We start from the raw sequence: 22,601 nt of genomic DNA on the forward strand, positions 1-22,601 counted from the left end.
GTTAATAGATAGATAATCTGTTTTGTGATATGAATTGTGGAAAAACATCACTTTTTTTATATAAAAGTATTTTATTAGTGAACAAAATACATGAAAACCATTAAACTCTTTACATGAGCAGCTTTACTTGCCTGGTACATGGTGTTATCGTATAAAATACTGATTTATTTTCACAATAGACAGTAATTGGTACTTCCTTTACAAACACCAGTACTTATATAGTTTTATTTAACAATATCATGTTACTGACAAGTATTAACAACAGAGTAATTCCAGCAACAAATTACTTTCAGTTCATGTTTCCGATATAGAATTGCTGATGAAAAGCATATTGAGAGATACCTAAAAGTAACAATGTAGGGAAAACTGCAATAACTAAATTTTACAGAGAGGATGAGTTTCTTTTCTCTGATCTTCCCTTTCCCAGTCTGTTGCTGTTTTCGCAGTTATGTCTGCAGCAAGACATCTGTTCACATGCATGGAGGATATACAAGGCGATCTGAACATTCCTGTTGACATATTCCTTGTTGCAAATATGCTCTGGCAGAGGCAGTCCGAATGTTATCAGGGCAGCAAAAATGAAACAAAACACCTCCAGCTTATCAAATACAATTCAACATCAAAACCAGATTCGAAAGAATGTTAACTTCTCAAGCTGGAGTAGTTCAAGTTTAGATGTGAACTAACTGAGCACATATTTTCAAACTTCTTGTAGGCTTATACAACCTTTTTTTGTGCTCCCCTTAGTGTTGCATTAACTTTCCAGCAGAATAGCAAAGCTAAGGAGGCATTTCAGAAACATGAGAAATGATTGATCTTTACAATATTACTTATCTCTCAGACAGTCACTGATGCGAGTACATTTTAAATTTTGTATATATAATACATTCTGAACAAAATGCTTTCATTGTGATTCATTTTTCTTATTTAACAATGACCAGTAATTATTTTCCCTTTTTAGCTTGCCAACAGTTCACTGTGCTTCTTTTTACAAACTACTTAACAGAAAGATTACCGACACACCGTAAACAGAAGTCCTTGAAGTGTTTAGCATTCAATAGTCAAAGTTTAATCAAGAACAACAGATAACAGATATTTCTGTTTGGTATGAAAATCTTCTGCATGAGAAAAAGCACATCAGTCTCTTCCTCATATCTACAGGCTGTTAGCAAGGTAACTTTAGCTACTGTTGATACAACAAAATGAATTTGTCTTCAATGCACAAGGTAACTTAACATATGGGTGCCAATCAGCACATAGGGTGAAAGGTGATAACTTTAGCAATCAAGATTACTTACACTTGCATAGCTTGTTTCTTTGAAGACTTTTTAAAAACCTTTTTAAAGGTGGAATCAAGCAAATTGTATGAACACACATCAGTGGGTTCATGTGCTCAAATAGAACTGATTTGGGTCCACCTTAACAAAGTTTTTTCTCCCCAATAGAGCAAGTCCTGCTGGATGTGGGTTTTCCTTCGAATTTCCCCCACATTAAAAATCCAATTTGATTAATAACAGGTTGGAGTGCCGCAGAGCAGAAAATAAGCATTCCTCAATTGGCCTGTGCCACATTTGCACACCTCTGCGGTACTGATACTGATTGGGCAGCACGGTGGCACAGTGGTTAGCACAGTTGCTTCACAGCTCCAGGGTCCCAGGTTTGATTCCTGGCTTGGGTCATTGTCTGTGTGGAGTCTGCACGTTCTCCACGTGTCTGCGTGGGTTTCCTCCGGGTGCTCCGGTTTCCTCCCACAAGTCCCGAAAGAGGTGCTGTTGGGTAATTTGAACATTCTGAATTCTCCCTCCGTGTACCCGAACAGGTGCCAGAATGTAGCGACTAGGGGATTTTCACAGTAACTTCATTAATGTAAGCCTACTTGTGACAATAAAGATTATTATCTTGTGTATTTTCCTATGTTGTATTAGTGGGATCCTGGCAAGACCTCCATTCTGAATATAAAATGGAATCCCGCACTTTCACCGACCATTCACAGACATGGGTAATTTTGACTTTTGGGTGATAGCATTAAAAAGGCTCTTTTGATATCAAAATCAACAGAAATTAAAATCCAGAGATATAAGATAGGCATCTAAATTGATTACGCTCATTTTGCACTATCATCCAATCCAAATTATCCTCATTATGTCTATGAAGAAGTGTACAATTAGAATACTGTATCTCTCCAGGCAGTGAAAGGCAGTTTTATACTGAGTGTCACAGCAGGTATATTGTTCTCCCACTGTGCTGACTGCACTCACTAGAGTAAAGCCAACAATCCAACAGTACTGAGACACCACAGTTTAGTGGGGGTTGGATAAATTCTCTGGTGGCTGATCCTAATATTTTGATCATAGATTGTTTTGATAAGTAGAGGCACCATAGGGTGGCTACAGAAGACATTTTCTGGGGCTGTGCAATAAATATCGAAGTCTTTAAAGAATGCTAATCTCAAATTATTTTAGTGATGGCATCATTGCTGTGCACTTGTATAAGATTTGAATGATCAGAACTCTGCAGCAGAGCAAACACTCTCTTGAGGGATACCTGGAGCCTGAGCACTGAGGTAAAGTAAACTTATATATATCAGTAATCTCCTATTTTGATGCCACTAAGTACAATCAGTCAATAAATGTTAAATGAAGAAAATGCCTTCTGCCACTAAGAAGGTCATTCTGAACTTTATCCCTTCCTTATTGCCTGAATGGGACGAGGCAGAATTATTCTTGGTCAGCCAAGGAGACATGCAAGCACTACTAGTCAGAATAAGGAAATTGGCTTTTTGGACAAAGGTCGAGTTCATGTTCTGATGAAATGTCATGGACTTGAAACATTATCTCTACAGATAATGTTCTCCACAGATGCTGCCGGATCTGCTGAGTATTTCTCCAATTTTCTGTTTTCCTTTCAGGTTTCCAGCGTGTTGCTTTTGTATTCATTTTAAGAGGCTGAAAGAGCCGGCACTTGAATTCAAATTTAAACAATCTAAACTACACCAAGTACAAGGCCATCCAGCACAATATGATGGTAACAACCCAAATCTATGTCAGCAATTTATAATTAAAAAGATTTATATGTAGCCTCCATGATGCAGTTGCTTTATGAATCAATACAGCCTGTCTCAGGGTGGTATGATTTCCTTTAATTTTAATCCTAAAGTCATATCTGTGCCATCAACAACCACTGTACCAATCCAGTTATTGGGTCACAGGTGACCATTTGGTATCCTACTCGTGCTCAATTCCAGGGCTGACACTGAGAAAACCTAAAGCTCATCTCTTTCCTTATCAACTGACTGGGAAATAGTCATTGAGCAAGAGTACCTGAAAGCAAACATTGAAATTTTACTAAAAATATTTTCAGACCTGTAATAAGATTACATTTCAAAACTGTCATAATATATCTTTGGTGTGAAAACGGCTGCCTTTTGGGATAATAATAATAATCGCTTATTGTTACAAGTAGGCTTCAATGAAGTTACTGTGAAAATATTTGTGACAAATGTGTACAGGAATTGTTTGATAATCCATGGTGCTCAACATTACACAGAAGTGAGGTGATACAGTTGTAATATACTTTTGGTTATCCTGGATAGTTTAAACTAATAATCCTGGGATATCATAAACACATCCTTAAATTTAATGCCAATGCCTTTCAATGATCTAAGCAGACTAACACAGACAAAGACCATTTTCAATGAAAACTGATTCTGCATTGAACACAGAAAATAAAATTAATCTCTTAAATAAAATGTAATATAAGAAACATTGTGATAAGGACAGTTTTAGATCTATGCAATTGGCAGCTCAGCCCAGGGGAGGCGACATGGGGAATAATACAATCATTTAAAGTTACATTGTCTGAATGAGAAGGGTATGTTGCAAAACATTTGGTTCAGTGGAAGGGGAAGGGGATGAGTTGGCTATTAATCCTGCAACTGGATTGTTGCGAGCAGGTAATGCAACAGTAATTTATATTTGAATGATTCCAGTAATGCTGGTAAACAGTAGAGGTTTGCCAGCTCTTTTCATGAAGTCACTGAAATCTTAAATATTACAAACTTTCCAATTGACCATGACATCACTGCACTTTAAAAAATAAACAATATATTAAATCAGCCTGTACTACTAATAACTTCAGAAACTCGGAGCTGAGGCCATCAGAATATCTCTAAATCTTTCAAAAGGTAGACATTAAAAAAAATCTTTTTCCCCTCCAGGGGGACTCTGTCGAGGATGCAAGGGGGAGGAGAGACAGCATCTCCACGTGAAACTTTAAACTGATCTCTCCACACATGAGAACAGAGTTGTTGTGCATTCCCAGCACTTGCAGCATCCCTTTCTCGTTTCACCTCCTCTCTTTTGCATTCAGCCACACACACAAAAATATTCAGCGGGAAATGAACCGCATTGATGCCAGGACCAGAGTTTTTGCCGGAGTCTCTGGGGAATGTTGTCCCAGTCTCTGGGGATGTTTGACGGGAGTCTCTGGGGAATGTTGTCCCAGTCTCTGGGGAATGTTGTCCCAGTCTCTGGGGATGTTTGACGGGAGTCTCTGGGGAATGTTGTCCCAGTCTCTGGGGATGTTTGACGGGAGTCTCTGGGGAATGTTGTCCCAGTCTCTGGGGATGTTTGACGGGAGTCTCTGGGGAATGTTGTCCCAGTCTCTGGGATGTTTGACAGGAGTCTCTGGGGAATGTTGTCCAGTCTCCGGAATGTTGTCCCAGTCTCTGGGGATGTTTGACGAGAGTCTCTGGGGAATGTTGTCCCAGTCTCTGGGGATGTTTGACGGGAGTCTCTGGGGATGTTTGACGGGAGTCTCTGGGGAATGTTGTCCCAGTCTCTGGGAATGCTGTCCCGGTCTCTGGGGATGTTTGACGGGAGTCTCTGGGGAATGTTGTCCCAGTCTCTGGGGATGCTGTCCCGGTCTCTGGGAGTGTTGTGTTTGGGGGGCGGCGCTATACGAGCTCGGCCGCCTTGCTCTCCCGCGCTCTCTTGCAGCCGTACAGCCACTTGATGACCCTGGCGTTGCGCTCGATGACAGACAGGCTGGAGGAGGGGGTCCGCTCGCCCAGCGCCTCCTCCAGCAGCCGCTCGTTGTCGCCGCTGTGCCGGGAGAAGTCGCTCTCCGACTCGGGCACGCTAACGCTCCGGATGCGGAGGGCCAGGCTGTCGGAGGCCGAGGTGAAGTTCTCCCGGCCCAGGTCCTCGATCACCTCGGGCTGCAGGCCGCAGTAGGTGAAGAAGCTGTCAAACTCCGAGAAGGCCTTGGAGTAGCGGCAGCTGATGTCGGACTGGGAGCGGTGCAGGCCTCCTCCCCGGCTCCGAGCCGGCCGCTCCGCCGCCCGGGGCGCCGGCTGCGGCTCGCTGTCCCCCGGGCCGCCCTCCTTGATGATAACCTTGGGCACCTCGGGCGACGCCAGCTGCTTGTCCCGGAGGCCGGAGCCCTGGATGAGCCTCCTGACCAGGCTGGGGTTGCCCCTGGCGACGCCGACCTCGGCCCCCTTCACGAACTCGCACTTCTGCCGGTAGATGACCAGCGAATCCGGCCTCAGGTGCCTCTTGGAGCGGCGGCCCGGAGGGCCGGCCGGCCCCGCCGCCCGCTCCAGGGGAGGCCGGAAGAGAGGTCCCGAGCTGGGCGAGCCGGCCGGCTTCTCCTCGCTGCTGCCGCCGCCGCCGCCGCCGCTGCTGCTGCCCTCCGAAGCCCCCGAGCTGCCGAAGCCGGCCGCCTCCTGCTGGCAGCCCGTCGCCTGGCGGCTCTTCACGTACTTGCCCTTGTCGGCTGCCAGCCTCTCCACGGCGCTGAGCCGGCCCCGGCTGCCGCCCTCCATCTGCCTGCGGAGGTAGCCCGGCCCCCGGTTCAGGATCCTCAGGGGCAGAGAGGCGCTCACCTCCGGCTGCAGGCTGGCAGAGTGGGAGATGTCAGTCGGCATGGCCCTCGCTTCAACCCTGCCGCTCCAGCCAGGGGACGCCAACAAGCTCACACTCACTTCAGGAGAAAAGATTCTCATGGAAGCACTCTTCCCCCACCCCACCTCTCCAAAAAATAAAATATCGTCCAGATTCGCTATCGTCCTCTCCCTCTACCGTGTGTCTTTTTTTTTTGGTGGTTGTTGCTGTTAATTTCCCAGAAGAAATTCAAAATCCGGTGGCGGGAAGGTGGAGTATTGGCAGCTGCTCTGCTCGTGTGTTTGACTTACAGCGCGACTTGCTTGTCATGGACACTGACTTCACTTTTACTGGAGTTGGCTCCCTTTCAACTGATCCACCTTGTTGTGAGGCCGCCCCTCCTGTAATAAAACACAGCAAATCATAGCTCAGCCCCAGGGCCCGTGACGTTATATGGGAGCAGGCAGTGAGTGTGTTATGGAAGAGGGATGGGTCCACAATTATCAACGCTAACATAGCCCCCAGCAAAGACAACCCCGAATTTATTTACATTGTGTTATGTCAGTTCGCTGGCCTCCCTTTCTCCCCTCCTATCTCCTGCCAGGGAGCAGATTATCACAGCCCAGCAGCAAATCGGAATACTCATTAGGAGTTTGCAAACAAGCATGGAAGATTCACTTTCTTGACGATAAAGGTAAACATAGAAATAGGGTCAGATGCTTGTCATGACCGTGGTAGTGTTTGTACCAACCCCTTTTTGCTATTGTGCAGAGTTGTGTTTAAAACAACATAAAAACTACGTTAAAATAACCAAGGACTTTAGTTCAAATGTATGAGCACGTTTGCCACGACTAATACGCAGGGCGATTTTACTCTGCATGAGAAATGCTAACGGTACATTTGACAGGGTTCTGATACGCCCTCTAGAGAGCATTTTGCTTCATGTTTCCCGGGGGAGTGAATGCCATGCAATGTCAGGGAAATTTCTGATAGATCCTCACTAATTTTACTTTAAAATCAGTTCTACTGGAATCGATAAATGAATTTATGTATAAACACTGTGTAAGGAGAACTTGCAAACTAATAGCAAGTTCACAGTAAACATCCGATTACATTTTAAGAGAATGTCTCTTGAGTTCAGTGGGAAGGTGACAGAACGGAGCCATTTAAGTTCCAAGTTGGATAACCTGTCTGGACTCAGTGAGGCAGCGCCGTTTGGCTCCTGACCATTAAGGTTTAAAACTTCCCTTGTTTGTTATTTGTAGCGAAAATCAGAATGCTTTCTTTATAAATTATACACAGCGGAAATCCTGAGGGAAGAACTTGACTGTGGTGCCCCCTATAGTCGAATTGCCACTGATATTTTCAATGTGACAGATAAACACAGCCTTTTCCATTGAGGCTCATGAATGAAGAAAGTCAACTCAGATAAAGTGGCAGTGATCTGTGATGCCAGATGCCTGGACATAATTCAATGCCTTTTGTATATGTGGGTGGTTTTGTCTTGTTCTTTCAGGGGATGGGCATCACTGGCATTTGTTGCCCATCCCTAATTGCCCATGAACTGACCTTGCAAAGTCATTTCAGAAAGCAGTTAAAAGTCAGCGACATTGTTGTCAGAGGCACATGTTGACCAGACCAGACAAGGATGGCAGATTTCTTTCCCAAAAGGATATTTGAACCAGCTGTGTATGTGTCTGGGGCGGGGGGGGTAAGAAGGCAATGAGAAAATAGAGATATAATGTAAGTACTTTCAACTATACCTGACTTGTTTTAATATGGTCATAAATAATGCTGGTAAATTCTGGCTTCTGTAATTTTGTGAAGACAACTTTGAGTTGTTAAATTACTTTGTGTTTTTTGAACACAAGAATGTAAGAAATGATTGAATTAAGTAAATATTTAGCCTACTTCTCAATACATTCTGTACAAGTTGCAATGCCTTGGTCTCTCATTAACTTAGTTTTCTGACTGAGTGAGTAAAGCATCCACAGAGAAAATTAAAATTTCTGTGAAACAGAAGAAAAGTGAAAATCCATTCTAATCTGCCCACCATATGACAATATGTATATTTTTATTTTTAATTTTTGCTTTCACATGCTCATGTAATTCTACTTAACCAAAAGTCATTAATGGTGATACAACACCAGGGAGTTGGTTAATTGACTCCAGTAAATACAAAAGAATGCCTTGGTTGATTTCATGATTTTTTTCATGGAATTCATGGTTTAATTCCAGGTAACAATTTGCAATGTGCGGCTCATTCTGGAGAGTTTGTTGAATAAATAAGAAATGACAAAAACCGACGACATAGCAAGAATATTAGATCATTTTCAAAGAAGGTCATCACAACTCAGTAATCCACTTTAAATATATATATTTAAATTTAGAGTACCCAATTCATTTTTTTTTCCAATTAAGGGGCAATTTAGCGTGGCCAATCCACGTATCCTGCACATTTTTGGGTTGTGGGGGTGAAACCCATGCAAACACGGAGAGAATGTGCAAACTCCACACCGACAGTGACCTAGAGCTGGGATTGAATATGGGACCTCGGTGCCGTGAGGCAGCAGTCCTAACCACTGCGCCAACGTGCTGCCCTCAATAACAAAACCAGACATAAAAAATGTCTACTCCTTGTTACTTCAGAAAACATGTTTACCCAAGTTGTGTGTGGACTTCCCAGCTAAGTTTTAGAAGTTGGGGATATTGTATTTTCTTCGCCAGTTCAGGTAACAATATAGTTAATCTATCTTCTCTCCTATTAATTGCAGTGTTGGAAATGTTGAGTGATGGGTACATGAGAGAAAGGGGAATGGAAAAGTATGTTGAAAGGTTCAGATAAGACAGATGGAAAAGAAGGAGGCTTATGTGGAGTATAAACACCACAGAATCTCTACAGTACAACAGGAGGCCATTCAGCCCACTGACTCTGTACTGACTCTCTGAAAGAGAATTCTACTGAATCTCACTCCCTTGCCTTATGCCCGTAACCTTGCACATTCTTTTCAGATAGCAATCCAATTCCCTTTAGAATATCTCAATCTAACCTGCCTCCACCACCCACCAGTGCAGGATGGTATGGCTGTAATGCGTGTTTTTATGCTGTGTACTTTATTTAATTATATATTTAATGATCTGTTAATGCATTTATTATTAGCATCATTAATTAATCAGTAACTTCAAATAGAGAAAAACCGTCTCAGAGATTTTCAGCACAAGTCGAATATATTGCAGCCTAATTCTATTTTGATATCGGCCAATAGAGTGGTGCTGACATGAACCTACACCACCAGGGAAAATACCACAACCAATGCCCCCCTTAAAAGGATGAATACAAAACAATTGGCCCAGTCAAACTGAAAAATACATGAGCAGAGCTGAGGAGGCAGACATATCTTGAACTGTTCACCGATTGCAAAAGGACCAGTGGAGACTGATATGATCATGCTTGAAGGTCACTTAGGTGTAATAATATTAACAATCTTTATTGTCACAATTAGGCTTACATTAACACTGCAATGAAGTTACTGTGAAAAACCCCTAGTCGCCACATTCCGGCGCCTGTTCAGGTACACAGAGAGAGAATTCAGAATGTCCAATTCACCTAACAGTACGGGCTGGATTCTCCGCCGCTCCACGCCGCATTTCTGTTTCAGCACGCTGACGGAATGCTCTATTGCGCCAGATCGTCAATGGGGTTTCCCATTGTGGGGCAGCCCCATGCCGTCGGGAAACCCCCGGGCTGCCGGCAAAACAGAGCATCCCACTGGCGGAGAATTCAGCCCTACGTCTTTCGGGACTTGTGGGAGGAAACCTGAGCACCCGGAGGAAATCCACGCAGACACTGGGAGAAAGTGCAGACTCCGCACAGACAGTGACTCAAGCCTGGAATCGAACCTGAAACCCTGGCGCTGTGAAGCAACAGTGCTACCCACTGTGCTACCATGCTGCCCAAGTGTTCAGTAAGGCTCAGGCAAGCAGCAACAGGAACTCCCCCTGTTGTTTTAATGTTTTCTGGAACTGTGAGTGCCTGACCCTGTTTCATTGAATGTGCATGAGACCTACCAATATATTTGCCGTTCTTGACAGAGGGAGATGTAACCCATGGAGCTAGGGGAGCATTGGAGCAACTAGAATAACAATAACATGAATTGATATTGCAATATTAATGCAGTTAAACATCCCAAGGCATTTCTTTTTTAAAAATAAATTTAGAGTAGCCAATTATTTTTTTTCCAATTAAGGGGCAATTTAGTGTGGCCAACCTACCTAACCGGCACATCTTTGGGTTGTGGGGGTGAAACCCATGCAGACATGGGGAGAATGTGCAACCCACACGGACAGTGACCCAGGGCCGGGAATCGAACCCAGGTCCGAAACACCGCAGTCCCAGTGTTATCCACTGCGCCACATGCCGCTCTCCGAGGCATTTCTTAGGAGTGTTATCAGACAGAACTTAAGCCATAAAAGGAAATATTAGGACTGGTGACCAATGGTGGCACCGCTACCTCTTGGCACTTAGGATCCAGGTTTGATCCCGGACACTTGTGTAGAGTTTGCACATTCTCCCCGTGTCTACATGGGTCTCACTCCCACAACCCAAAGACGTACAGGGTGGTGGATTGGCCATTCTAAATTGCCCTTAGTTAGGGAAAAAAACTAAAAAAAAAGGACTGGTGACCAAAAGCTGAGTCAAAGGTAGATTTTGCAAGTGCCACGTAAAGAAGGAATGATAGGTAAGGAAATGCAGAGTTTTCAGGAAGGAATTCTGGGACTTCAGGCTCTGACAGCTGAAGCTACCACTGCCAATGTCCCGGCTACTGCAGGAGCTGAAGCTAAGCAAAATAATAAGAATAATCTTTATTGTCACAAGTAGGCTTGCATTAACACTGCAATAAAGTTACTGTGAAAATCCCCTAGTCGCCACACTCCGGATTAAGTTTGAGAAGGTGTTCGAAGGTTCACCAGGCTCTATGACTGGAATTGAGGTATACCTAAAAATCAAGCCAGACAGCACACCCAAACGTCTCAAAGTTTGGAACTATACACTACACCCTCAGGTCTAAAGTTGAAGAAGAACTAGAAAAACTAGCATGAACAGGAGTCAGTGGACCTGTTGCTACAAGTGATTGGGCAATACCAATAGTTCCAGTATTGAAACGTGATAGATCGGTGAGAATTTTGCAGGACTTAAAAACAACTATTAACCCAGTATTGTGCACAGATCCATTATCCACTGCTGCTGATTGAAGACTTGTTTGCTGGGCTTTCTGGAGGGCAGAAACTCAGTAAAATACATCTTTCACAGGCATATTTGCAGATGAAAGTGGTTGCCGAATCACAGCCTTTACTCACCATGTTGAGCACAAAGATCTGTTTCGTTACAGAAGACTTCCTTCCTGAATAACATCTGCTCCTGCTCTTTTTCAGAAGTCCATCGATCAAATTCTAAGTGGGCTGAATGGCATGCACTGTTATTTAGATGACATGCTCATCACCGGTTCAGGTGAACAGGAACACTTGGAGAATTTGGGAGCTACCCTGAAGCGTTTACAGAGCCACAACCCGAGAGTTATAAAGGATGCCTCACCATATGGGATTGGCGCAGTTGTCTCATAAATGTTGCCGCCAGAAGAGGAACGACTGATAGCATCCATAAATTACCGAGGTCATACCATCGACAAAGATGCGATACACAAGAAGCTGAAGAAAATGTCAGAAATCTTCGAAGCACCACGTCCTCAAAATGTGACACAATTAAGGCCATTTTAAGGATGTAAATTCATGCTGAATTTAGCAACACGACTGAAGCCTTTACATACTTTTCTATATGTCAGACAGGCATGGCAGTGGTCAAAAGAATGCAAACATATATACAATGAGGTAAAATAAGCCTTAAGTCAGAGCTGTTGGTTCATTATGATTCCAAACTTAAGTTGCAACTTGCTTGCAATACCTCACCAGATGGGGTTGGAACAATTGTCTCATACATTTTGCCTTCAGGAGAGGCATTTGCTTCGCAAACTCTAACTACTGCAGAACGAATTACGCTCAGGTAGAAATAGAGGCTTTGAGCATTATTTTCGTTGTTAAAAAAGTTCCACCGTTGCCTTTATCGGCGTCATTTCATTCTTTTGATGGATTTCAATCTTGATAACAATCTTTAGGCCGTTTGAAGATATGCCTTTTTTGGCAGCTAGTAGGTTGCAAAGATAGTCGTTGATATTGTCGGCACAAACTTACGATATCCAATATCGTAAGTCAGAGCAGCATTCAAATGCTGATGGTTTGTCACGATTGCTGTTACAAGTCAAGCATGAAGCTGAAGAATATTTAATCAAATCCTGTATTTTCTCTCGTGGATAATGTATCTGTGACTTCATCCCAAGTTCAAAGATACACAAGAACTGATCCAGTGATGGGGTAGGTGATGGACTTGGTCCAAAAAGGAACCATCAGACATTCATAGGAAACAACAGACCTCAAGCCCTTCATTACATGAAGACTTAAGTTGACAGTGCAGAATCAAATTCTATTATAGGAAATCTGTGTGATTATTCCTTTGTGTTCACGAGTAGAATCCTTGACCGATTGTATGATGGACATCCTCATGTGATGAGAATGAAGGAACTGGCACGCGGTTATTTATGATGGCCAGGATTAGATGATAAAATTGATGATAAAGTGGGGCAATGTCAATCCTGTGCAAAACTAAGGAATGCTCCACCCTACAAATATTACAACTGTAGGAGTGGCTGACTCAGCCATGACAGAGAATGTACATTTATTATGCTGGTCCAGTGGAGGGTCACATGTTCTTAGAGATTAGAGACGCACAGTCTAAATGGCTGGAAGTTGCGATTATGAGGTCAACGATGACTGAGCAGACAATTGAGAAATTGAATGAAATAGTCACAAGATTTGGAATTTCGGAGCAGATTGTTAGTGGAGTGTACTCAGTTCGTTTTGAAGGGGTTTGAGGACTATTTGAAGGGCAATAGCATTTACTATAGGAAGTCAGGTCCGTATCATCCTACAATGAATGTATTGCATTTTGTGCAATCATTAAAGCATTCTATCAAAGTGGCAAAGGATCAGGGACAATGGCAACAAGAGTGAACAAATTCGTAATGTCTCACAGGAGCTCTACACGCTACAACACAGAGTTCACCAGCAATGCTGTTGTTCAAAAGGAATCTGTGAACACAGTTTGATTTGTTAACTCCACCTGATACTTCAGTGATTGTCAAACAACAGCAAAAAGAGCAAGTTGCTAGGAGGGAGCAAAACTCTCAAAAGCCTGGGAGAGAGAGTGTTAGTTAGGAGCTACACCACCAATGAGAAATGGGTACCTGCTGTGATCCTAGCAGAGACAGGTCTAACATCATACACTGTGCAGACAGATAATGAAAGTGTTTGGCAACATCATGCTGATCAGCTACTTGCTTCACAAAGTGAATTCACACACTTGGCAAGTGGTTCTCCCCTTGGAAAATCTAGAGAGCGATACTAAGGAACAGAGACCAGGCACAGAGACAAGTTCAGATTCTGTTTCTGAGAACTTTCCAAAACCTATAATGACTACCCAGGAAATACCATCTATTGAAGGGAATGAGGACACTTTCAGGGTCTTGAGTAGCCAAGTTCCAGAATGCCAAGTTCAATCAGAAAGGAATAGACGTCCACCACATAGACTGTCTTATTGAATTGTATATAAGTATAGAAATAATGCACAGTGGATCTGTTGTACAAATGTTATGTGTTGTTGTTGCACTAATGAAGTAAAGGTGGAGGTGTGTTATATATCAGATAATACATCCCTGCTGGTAAAGCATCCTGCGATGTATAGTGATGTCAGCAGAGTGTTTGCTCGGGCTTTGCAGCTCTCCATCTTGGATTGTATGGACAATACCTCTTAATAAAACCTCTCATCGTGCTTTGAAAGAATCCAGAGTGTGGACACATACTTACCTTTTCTATTTGCGGCAACAAAGAAATATAACTGAACCCATCTGAACTACAAATCTGGGGCGTCATTCTCCGACCCCCCGCCGGGTCGGAGAATGGCCGTTGGCCGCCGTGAATCCCGCCCCCGCCGAAGTCTCCGGTACCGGAGATTGGGCGGGGGCGGGAATCGGGCCGCGCCGGTTGGCGGGACCCCCCGCTGGATTCTCCGGCCCGGATGGGCCGAAGTCCTGCCCAGAAATTGCCTGTCCCGCCGGTGTAAATCAAACCTGGTATTTACCGGCGGGACCAGGCGGCGTGGGCGGGCTCCGGGGTCCTGGGGGGGGGGGGGCGCGGGGCGATCTGGCCCCGGGGGGTGTCCCCACGGTGGCCTGGCCCGCGATTGGGGCCCACCGATCCGCCGGCGGGCCTGTGCCGTAGGGGCACTCTTTCCCTTCCGCCTCCGCCACGGCCTCCACCACGGCGGAGGCGGAAGAGACTCTCCCCACTGCGCATGCGCGGGAAACTGACAGCGGCCGCTGATGCTCCCGCGCATGCGCCGGGAAACTGACAGCGCCCGCTGACGCTCCCGCGCATGCGCCGCATTTCCGCGCCAGCTGGCGGGGCAACAAACGCCATTTCCGCCAGCTGGCGGGGCGGAAATCCCTCCGGCGCCGGCCTAGCCCCTCAATGTTGGGGCTAGGCCGCCAAAGATGTGGAGCATTCCGCACCTTTGGGCCGGCGCGATGCCCGTCTGATTGGCGCCGTCTTTGGCGCCAGTCGGCGGACATCCCGCCGTTGGTGGAGAATTTCGCCCCTGAAGTGGGAAAGACTCGTTTTTTAAAATCAGCTACAGAGATGGCTAACATGTGAAATCTTAACTTCTAGTTTAATTCTTTTAGAAGAGCACTATCAGCTTTAATTGTAGCCTTTTTGATTGTGTAGCTAACATAATATTTAGATTTTTCAAGGTGTGTACGTGAATAAATAATCCCCTTTATTTAAACCCACAAAAGTCTGCTGATCGTTCTTTAAGTGCTCACCTGCTAAAGGGGCTTGGAAATTCACATATCTACCTCTCCAAAACAACCACACTGATTACAGACAAGAAGGGAAGGGAATTGGGGGTTTCCATTTATCTCCCATCCCCTGTCTGTAACCAGTGGCACAATTTGAAAAACTTGAGGATGGACAAGTCCCCCGGGCCTGACGGGATATATCCAAGGATTCTATGGGAAGCAAGAGATGAAATTGCAGAGCCGTTGGCAATGATCTTTTCGTCCTCACTGTCAACAGGGGTGGTACCAGGGGATTGGAGAGTGGCGAATGTCGTGCCCCTGTTCAAAAAAGGGACTAGGGATAACCCTGGGAATTACAGGCCAGTTAGCCTTACTTCGGTGGTAGGCAAAGTAATGGAAAGGGTACTGAAGGATAGGATTTCTGAGCATCTGGAAAGACACTGCTTGATTAGGGATAGTCAGCACGGATTTGTGAGGGGTAGGTCTTGCCTTACAAATCTTATTGAATTCTTTGAGGAGGTGACCAAGCATGTGGATGAAGGTAAAGCAGTGGATGTAGTGTACATGGATTTTAGTAAGGCATTTGATAAAGTTCCCCATGGTAGGCTTATGCAGAAAGGAGGCATGGGATAGTGGGAAATTTGGCCAGTTGGATAACGAACTGGCTAACCGATAGAAGTCAGAGAGTGGTGGTGGATGGCAAATATTCAGCCTGGACCCCAGTTACCAGTGGCGTACCGCAGGGATCAGTTCTGGGTCCTCTGCTGTTTGTGATTTTCATTAATGACTTGGATGAGGGAGTTGAAGGGTGGGTCAGTAAATTTGCAGACGATACGAAGATTGGTGGAGTTGTGGATAGTAAGGAGGGCTGTTGTCGGCTGCAAAGAGACATAGATAGGACGAGCTGGGCTGAGCAGTGGCAGATGGAGTTTAACCCTGAAAAGTGTGAGGCTGTCCATTTTGGAAGGACAAATATGAATGCGGAATACAGGGTTAACGGTAGAGTTCTTGGCAATGTGGAGGAGCAGAGAGATCTTGGGGTCTATGTTCATACATCTTTGAAAGTTGCCACTCAAGTGGATAGAGCTGTGAAGAAGGCCTATGGTGTGCTCGCGTTCATTAACAGAGGGATTGAATTTAAGAGCCGTGAGGTGATGATGCAGCTGTACAAAACTTTGGTAAGGCCACATTTGGAGTACTGTGTACAGTTCTGGTCGCCTCATTTTAGGAAGGATGTGGAAGCTTTGGAAAAGGTGCAAAGAAGATTTACCAGGATGTTGCCTGGAATGGAGAGTAGGTCTTACGAGGAAAGGTTGAGGGAGCTAGGCCTTTTCTCATTAGAACGGAGAAGGATGAGGGGCGACTTGATAGAGGTTTATAAGATGATCAGGGGAATAGATAGAGTAGACAGTCAGAGACTTTTTCCCTGGGTGGAACAAACCATTACAAGGGGACATAAATTTAAGGTGAAAGGTGGAAGATATAGGAGGGATATCAGAGGTAGGTTCTTTACCCAGAGAGTAGTGGGGGCATGGAATGCACTGCCTGTGGAAGTAGTTGAGTCGGAAACATTAGGAACCTTCAAGCAGCTATTGGATAGGTACATGGATTACGGTTAAATGATATAGTGTAGATTTATTTGTTCTCAAGGGCAGCACGGTAGCATTGTGGATAGCACAATTGCTTCACAGCTCCAGGGTCCCAGGTTCGATTCCGGCTTGGGTCACTGTCTGTACGGAGTCTGCACGTCCTCCCCGTGTCTGCGTGGGTTTCCTCCGGGTGCTCCGGTTTCCTCCCACAATCCAAAGATGTGCGGGTTAGGTGAATTGGCCAATGATAAATTGCCCTTAATGTCCAAATTGCCCTTGGTGTTGGGTGAAGGTGTTGAGTTTGGGTAGGGTGCTCTTTCCAAGAGCCGGTGCAGACTCAAAGGGCCGAATGGCCTCCTTCTGCACTGTAAATTCAATGATAATCTATGATTAATCTAGGACAAAGGTTCGGCACAACATCGTGGGCCGAAGGGCCTGTTCTGTGCTGTATTTTCTATGTTCTATGTTAAGGTTACCTGCTTGAATCCACAATTACCTTGTATTAAGTTTCCAATTCCAAGTGTGCCAATGTGAGAAGGTGCAGGACAGAGAAGAGGTCAGTAACTTCACTAAACTACAAAGAACAAAAGATATGGAAAATCCAAAATTCAGCATTCAATCTGAACTTTGCAGAATCAACCATCATTACATTGCTCTCTCCCAGTCATTGTTTTTTTTCACCTCAAACAAAATTGCTGGTCCCATCCCATCTTTTGCAGAATTCTGGATTTGAGTCCAACTTTACATGATCCTGCATGCTGTTTCTATCCATTAGATAATTTGCAATTAATACATTTATATTGCAAATTCCTGCTACTGATGTTGAAATGAATCTATACACCATTGCATTGCATTCTTTGCAGCGGGCTTCCTCTGGCTTTGAAAGAGAGCTCCAGACTATCCTCACACCTTCTACTGGATGACATGAGAATGCAGAAAAGGCAATGATGTCAAGAATTTTGAATGGAGATCCAAGAAATAGGAAATGGGGAAAATGCTGTAAAATGCAAAGGCCTAGCTCTAAGCAAAATAACATTTGTGAAAATAATAATTTTGAAAGCTCAGAACAAGTATGGAGAATTGTTATAATTTTACACAAAAATTACAAGATTTGAGAATTAGGCTGGTTGTGAGGAGGAATATAGAAGGTGCGACTGAATTTTAGAATTTTTAGTTTGTTTGGTCCAAGGCAAAAATAAAGCTTTGCGTAAGGATCCCATACAGAATTCTCTTTGTAAAGAATACTCTCAGCAATCAGTTTTATTGTGTCATGTTGTACATAATTTTGTCCTCAAAATATAAATGGAATGCCAGCAGAGCTGTCTGTACTGCATTTCATGCTTAGGCCAGTGTCACTTGCACAGTTTCGATTGATAATAATATTGTCAGTTGCCAAGGCAACAAAGGATTTGCTCCAAATCTTTTCTGACCCATTTAAATGCCAACAATCGAACTGCATTATTACCTTTGACCTTAATGATTTAAGAGATAAGTCAAATCAATTGTTGGTTATCATCAGCTCATGCTTTCCTTCACAAGCCTGTCACTGTAACAAGCCCCAACAGGTAAGATATTATTGTTAGGAGGCACTGCAGGGAGAGCCGAAACAATGAGAACCAAATGGGTTAAATTGGAAACACACCAGCTGACAAATGATCAATAGCTGACTATGCCCACGTGTTCCAATTAAACCACACTTTGTCTTTCAACCTGGAACTTTTCTGATGTGATGGAAATCTTCTGCACTGAAAATGATTCAGTAGCGACTGTTTTGCATTCCAACATTCGGCTTTTAACCTGCTTAGGCTGAGGTATGTTGAATGATTGGTGACAGGTACCAGATGTGTTTCTCTGCTCTTCCAAAATATTTGGCGGGATATGTTCAGTATGGAATACCTCTAGTCTCTCATTAGCACTCAACAGACCTTGAAACGTGTCCTGTTAAACAAATGATCATGCCCAAGCTCTTTACTTTTATCCTGCGATCCTGCAAGAGTTGCATGTAGCTTTAATCCACCCAGTTTTTAAAAAATGTTTGTGGCAAAACATATTTGTGCTTACTGCTGCACACATTTCCATCTTGCAGCACTTTTGATTATTAAAGAATGAGAATAGTACTATTGTCTTCAGAATTTAAATTCCCCTGAGGGGCTATGGCAAGGGGGCCTCGGCTCCCTTGGGAATCATTGATTGAAGTGGAGGGGGCCTGAAGGTGACACTGAATTTTACGTGGAGCTGTAGCAGCTTGTTAAAATATTCTCAACCAAACTCCTCTCTCAATGCAACTATACCCAGAAGCAGGTCAAAGAGTTTAGACCCCTCACTGCTCTACACATTGAAAACACATTGCAGTTTATGCTTTTTACATTTGTTTTATACAGAGTTTTACTGGAATAATCACTGGAAACTACACAACAAAATCTATTAGTGAAAACAAAGATCAAAGGTTCTCATCCTGTCACTATGTATTTTTAGCTGCTGTGTTTGAAAATTCTACAAGGACTCAAGACAGGATTCAAAATCTAAACTGAACCAGTTTGATGATATTTGAGGCAAGCAATATTTTTTCAGCTATGTTAACAACCATAGAATGAGAAATACCTACAGAACTGAAGGCGGCTATTTGGTCCACTCTATCTTTTGTGTGTTGTGTTGTTACAGCAAACTGTCCCCAGTGCCGTGCATCATCCTCCGCTACAAGTACTTAGGGCACGATTGAACGGCCTCATTGCCGTCGAAGTAATGATGCTACGAGGCCATTAAATTTCGTGAGAAGCCTCTAATGAGACGTCACGATCTGGATCTCACCCTCGCTGGGTGAGATCCAGATTGACATATTTAAGTGAGCCATTAGGCTCATTTAAATATGTCGCGCCTGATTCTCCCAAGGCCTGGGAACGAATGCCTGCACCTGGGAGACCTCGCTATCATGCCGTTCAGCAGTGGTCCACACAATGGTGGACCGGGCATATTGGCACTTGGGGGAGTCTCCCAGGCCATCGGAGGCCTCCCGATAGTCAGGCTCTGGGCAAGATGGTACCCTGGCACTCCCGCTAGCACCCAGGCACCTTGGAACTGTCAGCCTGGCATCTTGCCACTGTGACCTGGGCACCCTGGCAGTGCCACACAGGAGCATTGCCTGGGTGCCAGGCTGGCAGTGCCATGGTGCCCAAGTGTCAGGTTGCTCATGCCAGGGATTGGGCTTTGGGGTGACCTGCCCTTATGAGGTGGGGCGAGGGGATCTCAAGGACCTCCTAAGAGGTAAGTTGTGGCAGTGGGGGGGTGGGGGGGGGGGGGGGGTCAGCTGGCCACGGTGTGGTGTCTGAATGTGGTTGAGAGATCGGGGCGGCATTTACAAATCGCGCCCAATCATTTCCTGCACTGACAGAAATTAGGTAAGTGCATTTCTCGAGTGAGACCAAAAGAAAGAAGAGTCCAGTTTGAAAAGAGTCCAGTGGGCCGCTTTTGGCACTACAGGCACTGAGAAAGACCCCGCTACACACGCCCAATTTTTTGGGCATCAAATCGCACCCTTAGTAATCTTTCCCTCTTAAAATTGCATAGGTCTCTGCCTTAATTGTTCCTATAACACCAGGTTAAAGTCCAACAGGTTTGTTTCGATGTCACTAGCTTTCGGAGTGCTGCTCCTTCCTCAGGTTCACCTGAGGAAGGAGCAGCGCTCCGAAAGCTAGTGACATCGAAACAAACCTGTTGGACTTTAACCTGGTGTTGTAAGACTTCGTACTGTGCTCACCCCAGTCCAACGCCGGCATCTCCACATCATTAATTGTTCCTGGTTACAAAGCTACCACGTATCCATAAGCACGGTAGCATGGTGGTTAGCACAATTGCTTCACAGCTCCAGGGTCCCAGGTTCGATTCCTGGCTTGGGTCACTGTCTGTGCCGAGCCTGCACGTTCTCCCCGTGTGTGCGTGGGTTTCCTCCCACAGTCCAAATATGTGCAGGTTAGGTGGATTGGCCATGCTAAATTGCCCTTAGTGTCCAAAATTGCCCTTAGTGTTGGGCGGAGTTACTGGGTTATGGGGATAGGGTGGAGGTGTGGGCTTGGGTAGGGTGCTCTTTCCAAGAGCCGGTGCAGACTCAATGGGCCGAATGGCCTCCTTCTGCACTGTAAATTCTATGATAAGAACTAAAAACTGAGAACTAAAAATAGGATCTGCAATTCTGCCTTCGATAGGAGCCATATTTAATAATGTAAGCACAGTTATTGCATTCATGTTCCCAAATTCAAACTCAAGTAAAACCAACTTGCCTGTACCATTACCAACAACCTATCAATTCATCTAACTACAATTTTGTAACTTAAAGGGTTATTCATTTGACCAATGGTATCTATTTTGGGACAGCTTCCTTTAATTTGATTCGAATTGCAGATGACTAATTGCTAAGAAAATATGCAATCAAGCTGGAATGGTGAAATGGCTGGAGATCTTGGGGTTTATTTTGGTGAAAGAGTGAAAACAGGTGTGCAGTAAGGCATGCATGTTTGGAAATGTGGACTTAGCGCACAATTTTGGAATTAATTGGTGATGACCATGACTTGAATGTTAGTTCCTGTAGATGCTGAAACAAACAGTTGCAGGCTGGGTACTCAAATACTGATTAGACATATTTTTCCCGGAGCTGTGTATTTAGCCTACACTCAACCACTTCTGCTGAAGGTGTGGAATTAAGCTGGCTGGGAGTGAAGCAAGAATTGAAGGATAGCTCATCGAGCGAGAGAGGGTGCCCTGGTTGTCAGATGTGCCACTGCCAATCTCAGTGGGAAGGATCAGAGGAGGCAGGGATGTTCTCTACCCAGTGGAGCGGGGAAGGAGGCCACAGAGGCAGTTGTTACAGTACAAGTGGGAAGAACTTCCCTGGAAGCAGATGGAGCCAGGAATCCTGACCCAGGACATAGTTCTAGGGCTGGAAGAAATTTAAGCACGTGACACGTGTTTAGAAACCAATGAATTGTAATATTTTTCTTTTGGTAATATCATTGCCATATTTCTTATGTACTGGAAGACAAGCTGTTAGGGGGGGATGTAATTATGGTAATTGGAGTAAGAGACAGGGTGACCGCAAGAATCTAAACCAACAGTAAGAAGGCGAGGCAGTGGCGTAGTGGTATGGTCGCCGGACTGGTAATCCAGAAACTGAGGGGAATGCTCTGGGGACCTAGGTTCGAATCCCACCATGGCTGATGGTGAAATTTGAATTCAAAAATAAAAATCTGAAATTAAAAGTCGAATGATGACCATGAAACCATTGTTACTTCGGGAAGGAAATCTGTCGTCCTTACCTTGTCCGGCCTACATGTGATTCCAGATCCACAGCAATGTGGTTTACTCTTCAGTGCCCTCAGGAATGGGTAATAAATGCTGACCCAGCCAATGATGCCCCCATTCCAATGAATGAATAATGGGTTTGACATGTTAATAAACCAAGAGGAACTTCAATAAGAATTTTACATAAGGTAACAATAGGGGTAGTTTTGAAGTGGGTTTAGTTCAAACTCACATATCAGGATAAATATAAGTTGCAAAATCTGTAGGTAAAGATATGGTAAGTTTACTTTTTTAAAAGCTAAAATAAAGAAAGGCGTTTAATCAATTTTGCTGCCCATATTTAGTGGTTGCTCAGGGACTGAATGGAACTCACATGACTCTCCCTGGCAGGCATCCCTGTGGCCTCACAGTGGCTCCCTTGTTGTTAGGCATTTAGTGCCTGATTGAGAGATTCAGCATCAGAAAAGGGGGGGGGCATTAAAAGCTAATCTCTGCCCTTGCTTCCGATCTCCCTTGTTCACATTTCTCCAACCACCCCTTCATCCGACGGCCATCTTGCCCCACTTGCATGAACCCAGCGAAAAACCTCTGGCTGGACCTCATTATATAAAGTTTTAACGGCGGTCCATGAGCTTCTTGGGTTGCCATGTGTCATGACATCAGAGGGTAACCCTTGTCACCACCTAACGAGTCAATCGCATTACAATGGAGCTTAAAGACCTTTGGGACAAATGACTATGTTATTATACATGTTTGGTGGTAGCTCCCTGGGTAGTGGGGCATTCATCTCCATGATGTGCTGTGAGTGGCCACAGGCAAGCTGCACATCAAGGAAATGGAAACCTCCATATTCCTGAATTAGTATAATT

General features: G+C 44.5%; 1 protein-coding gene across 6 annotated transcripts in view; it reads right to left on the reverse strand.

Annotated features, from left to right (window-relative positions):
* Window positions 1-22,601, reverse strand: part of fam110c (family with sequence similarity 110 member C) — a 242,255-nt gene that overhangs the window by 97,905 nt on the left and 121,749 nt on the right. For 3 of the 6 annotated variants that reach the window (XM_072498649.1, XM_072498650.1, XM_072498651.1), the window contains one exon: window positions 52-6,286. The exons of the other annotated variants lie outside the window; for them this stretch is intronic. In XM_072498649.1, the coding sequence (XP_072354750.1) occupies window positions 4,955-6,007 (1,053 nt within the window). In that variant the 5' untranslated portion in view covers window positions 6,008-6,286 and the 3' untranslated portion in view covers window positions 52-4,954. Of the gene's footprint in view, window positions 1-51; window positions 6,287-22,601 lie in introns of those variants that run through there. 6 annotated transcript variants of the gene reach the window in all.

The sequence above is a fragment of the Scyliorhinus torazame genome, chromosome 4, assembly GCF_047496885.1.
Source record: "Scyliorhinus torazame isolate Kashiwa2021f chromosome 4, sScyTor2.1, whole genome shotgun sequence".
NCBI lineage: Eukaryota > Metazoa > Chordata > Chondrichthyes > Carcharhiniformes > Scyliorhinidae > Scyliorhinus > Scyliorhinus torazame.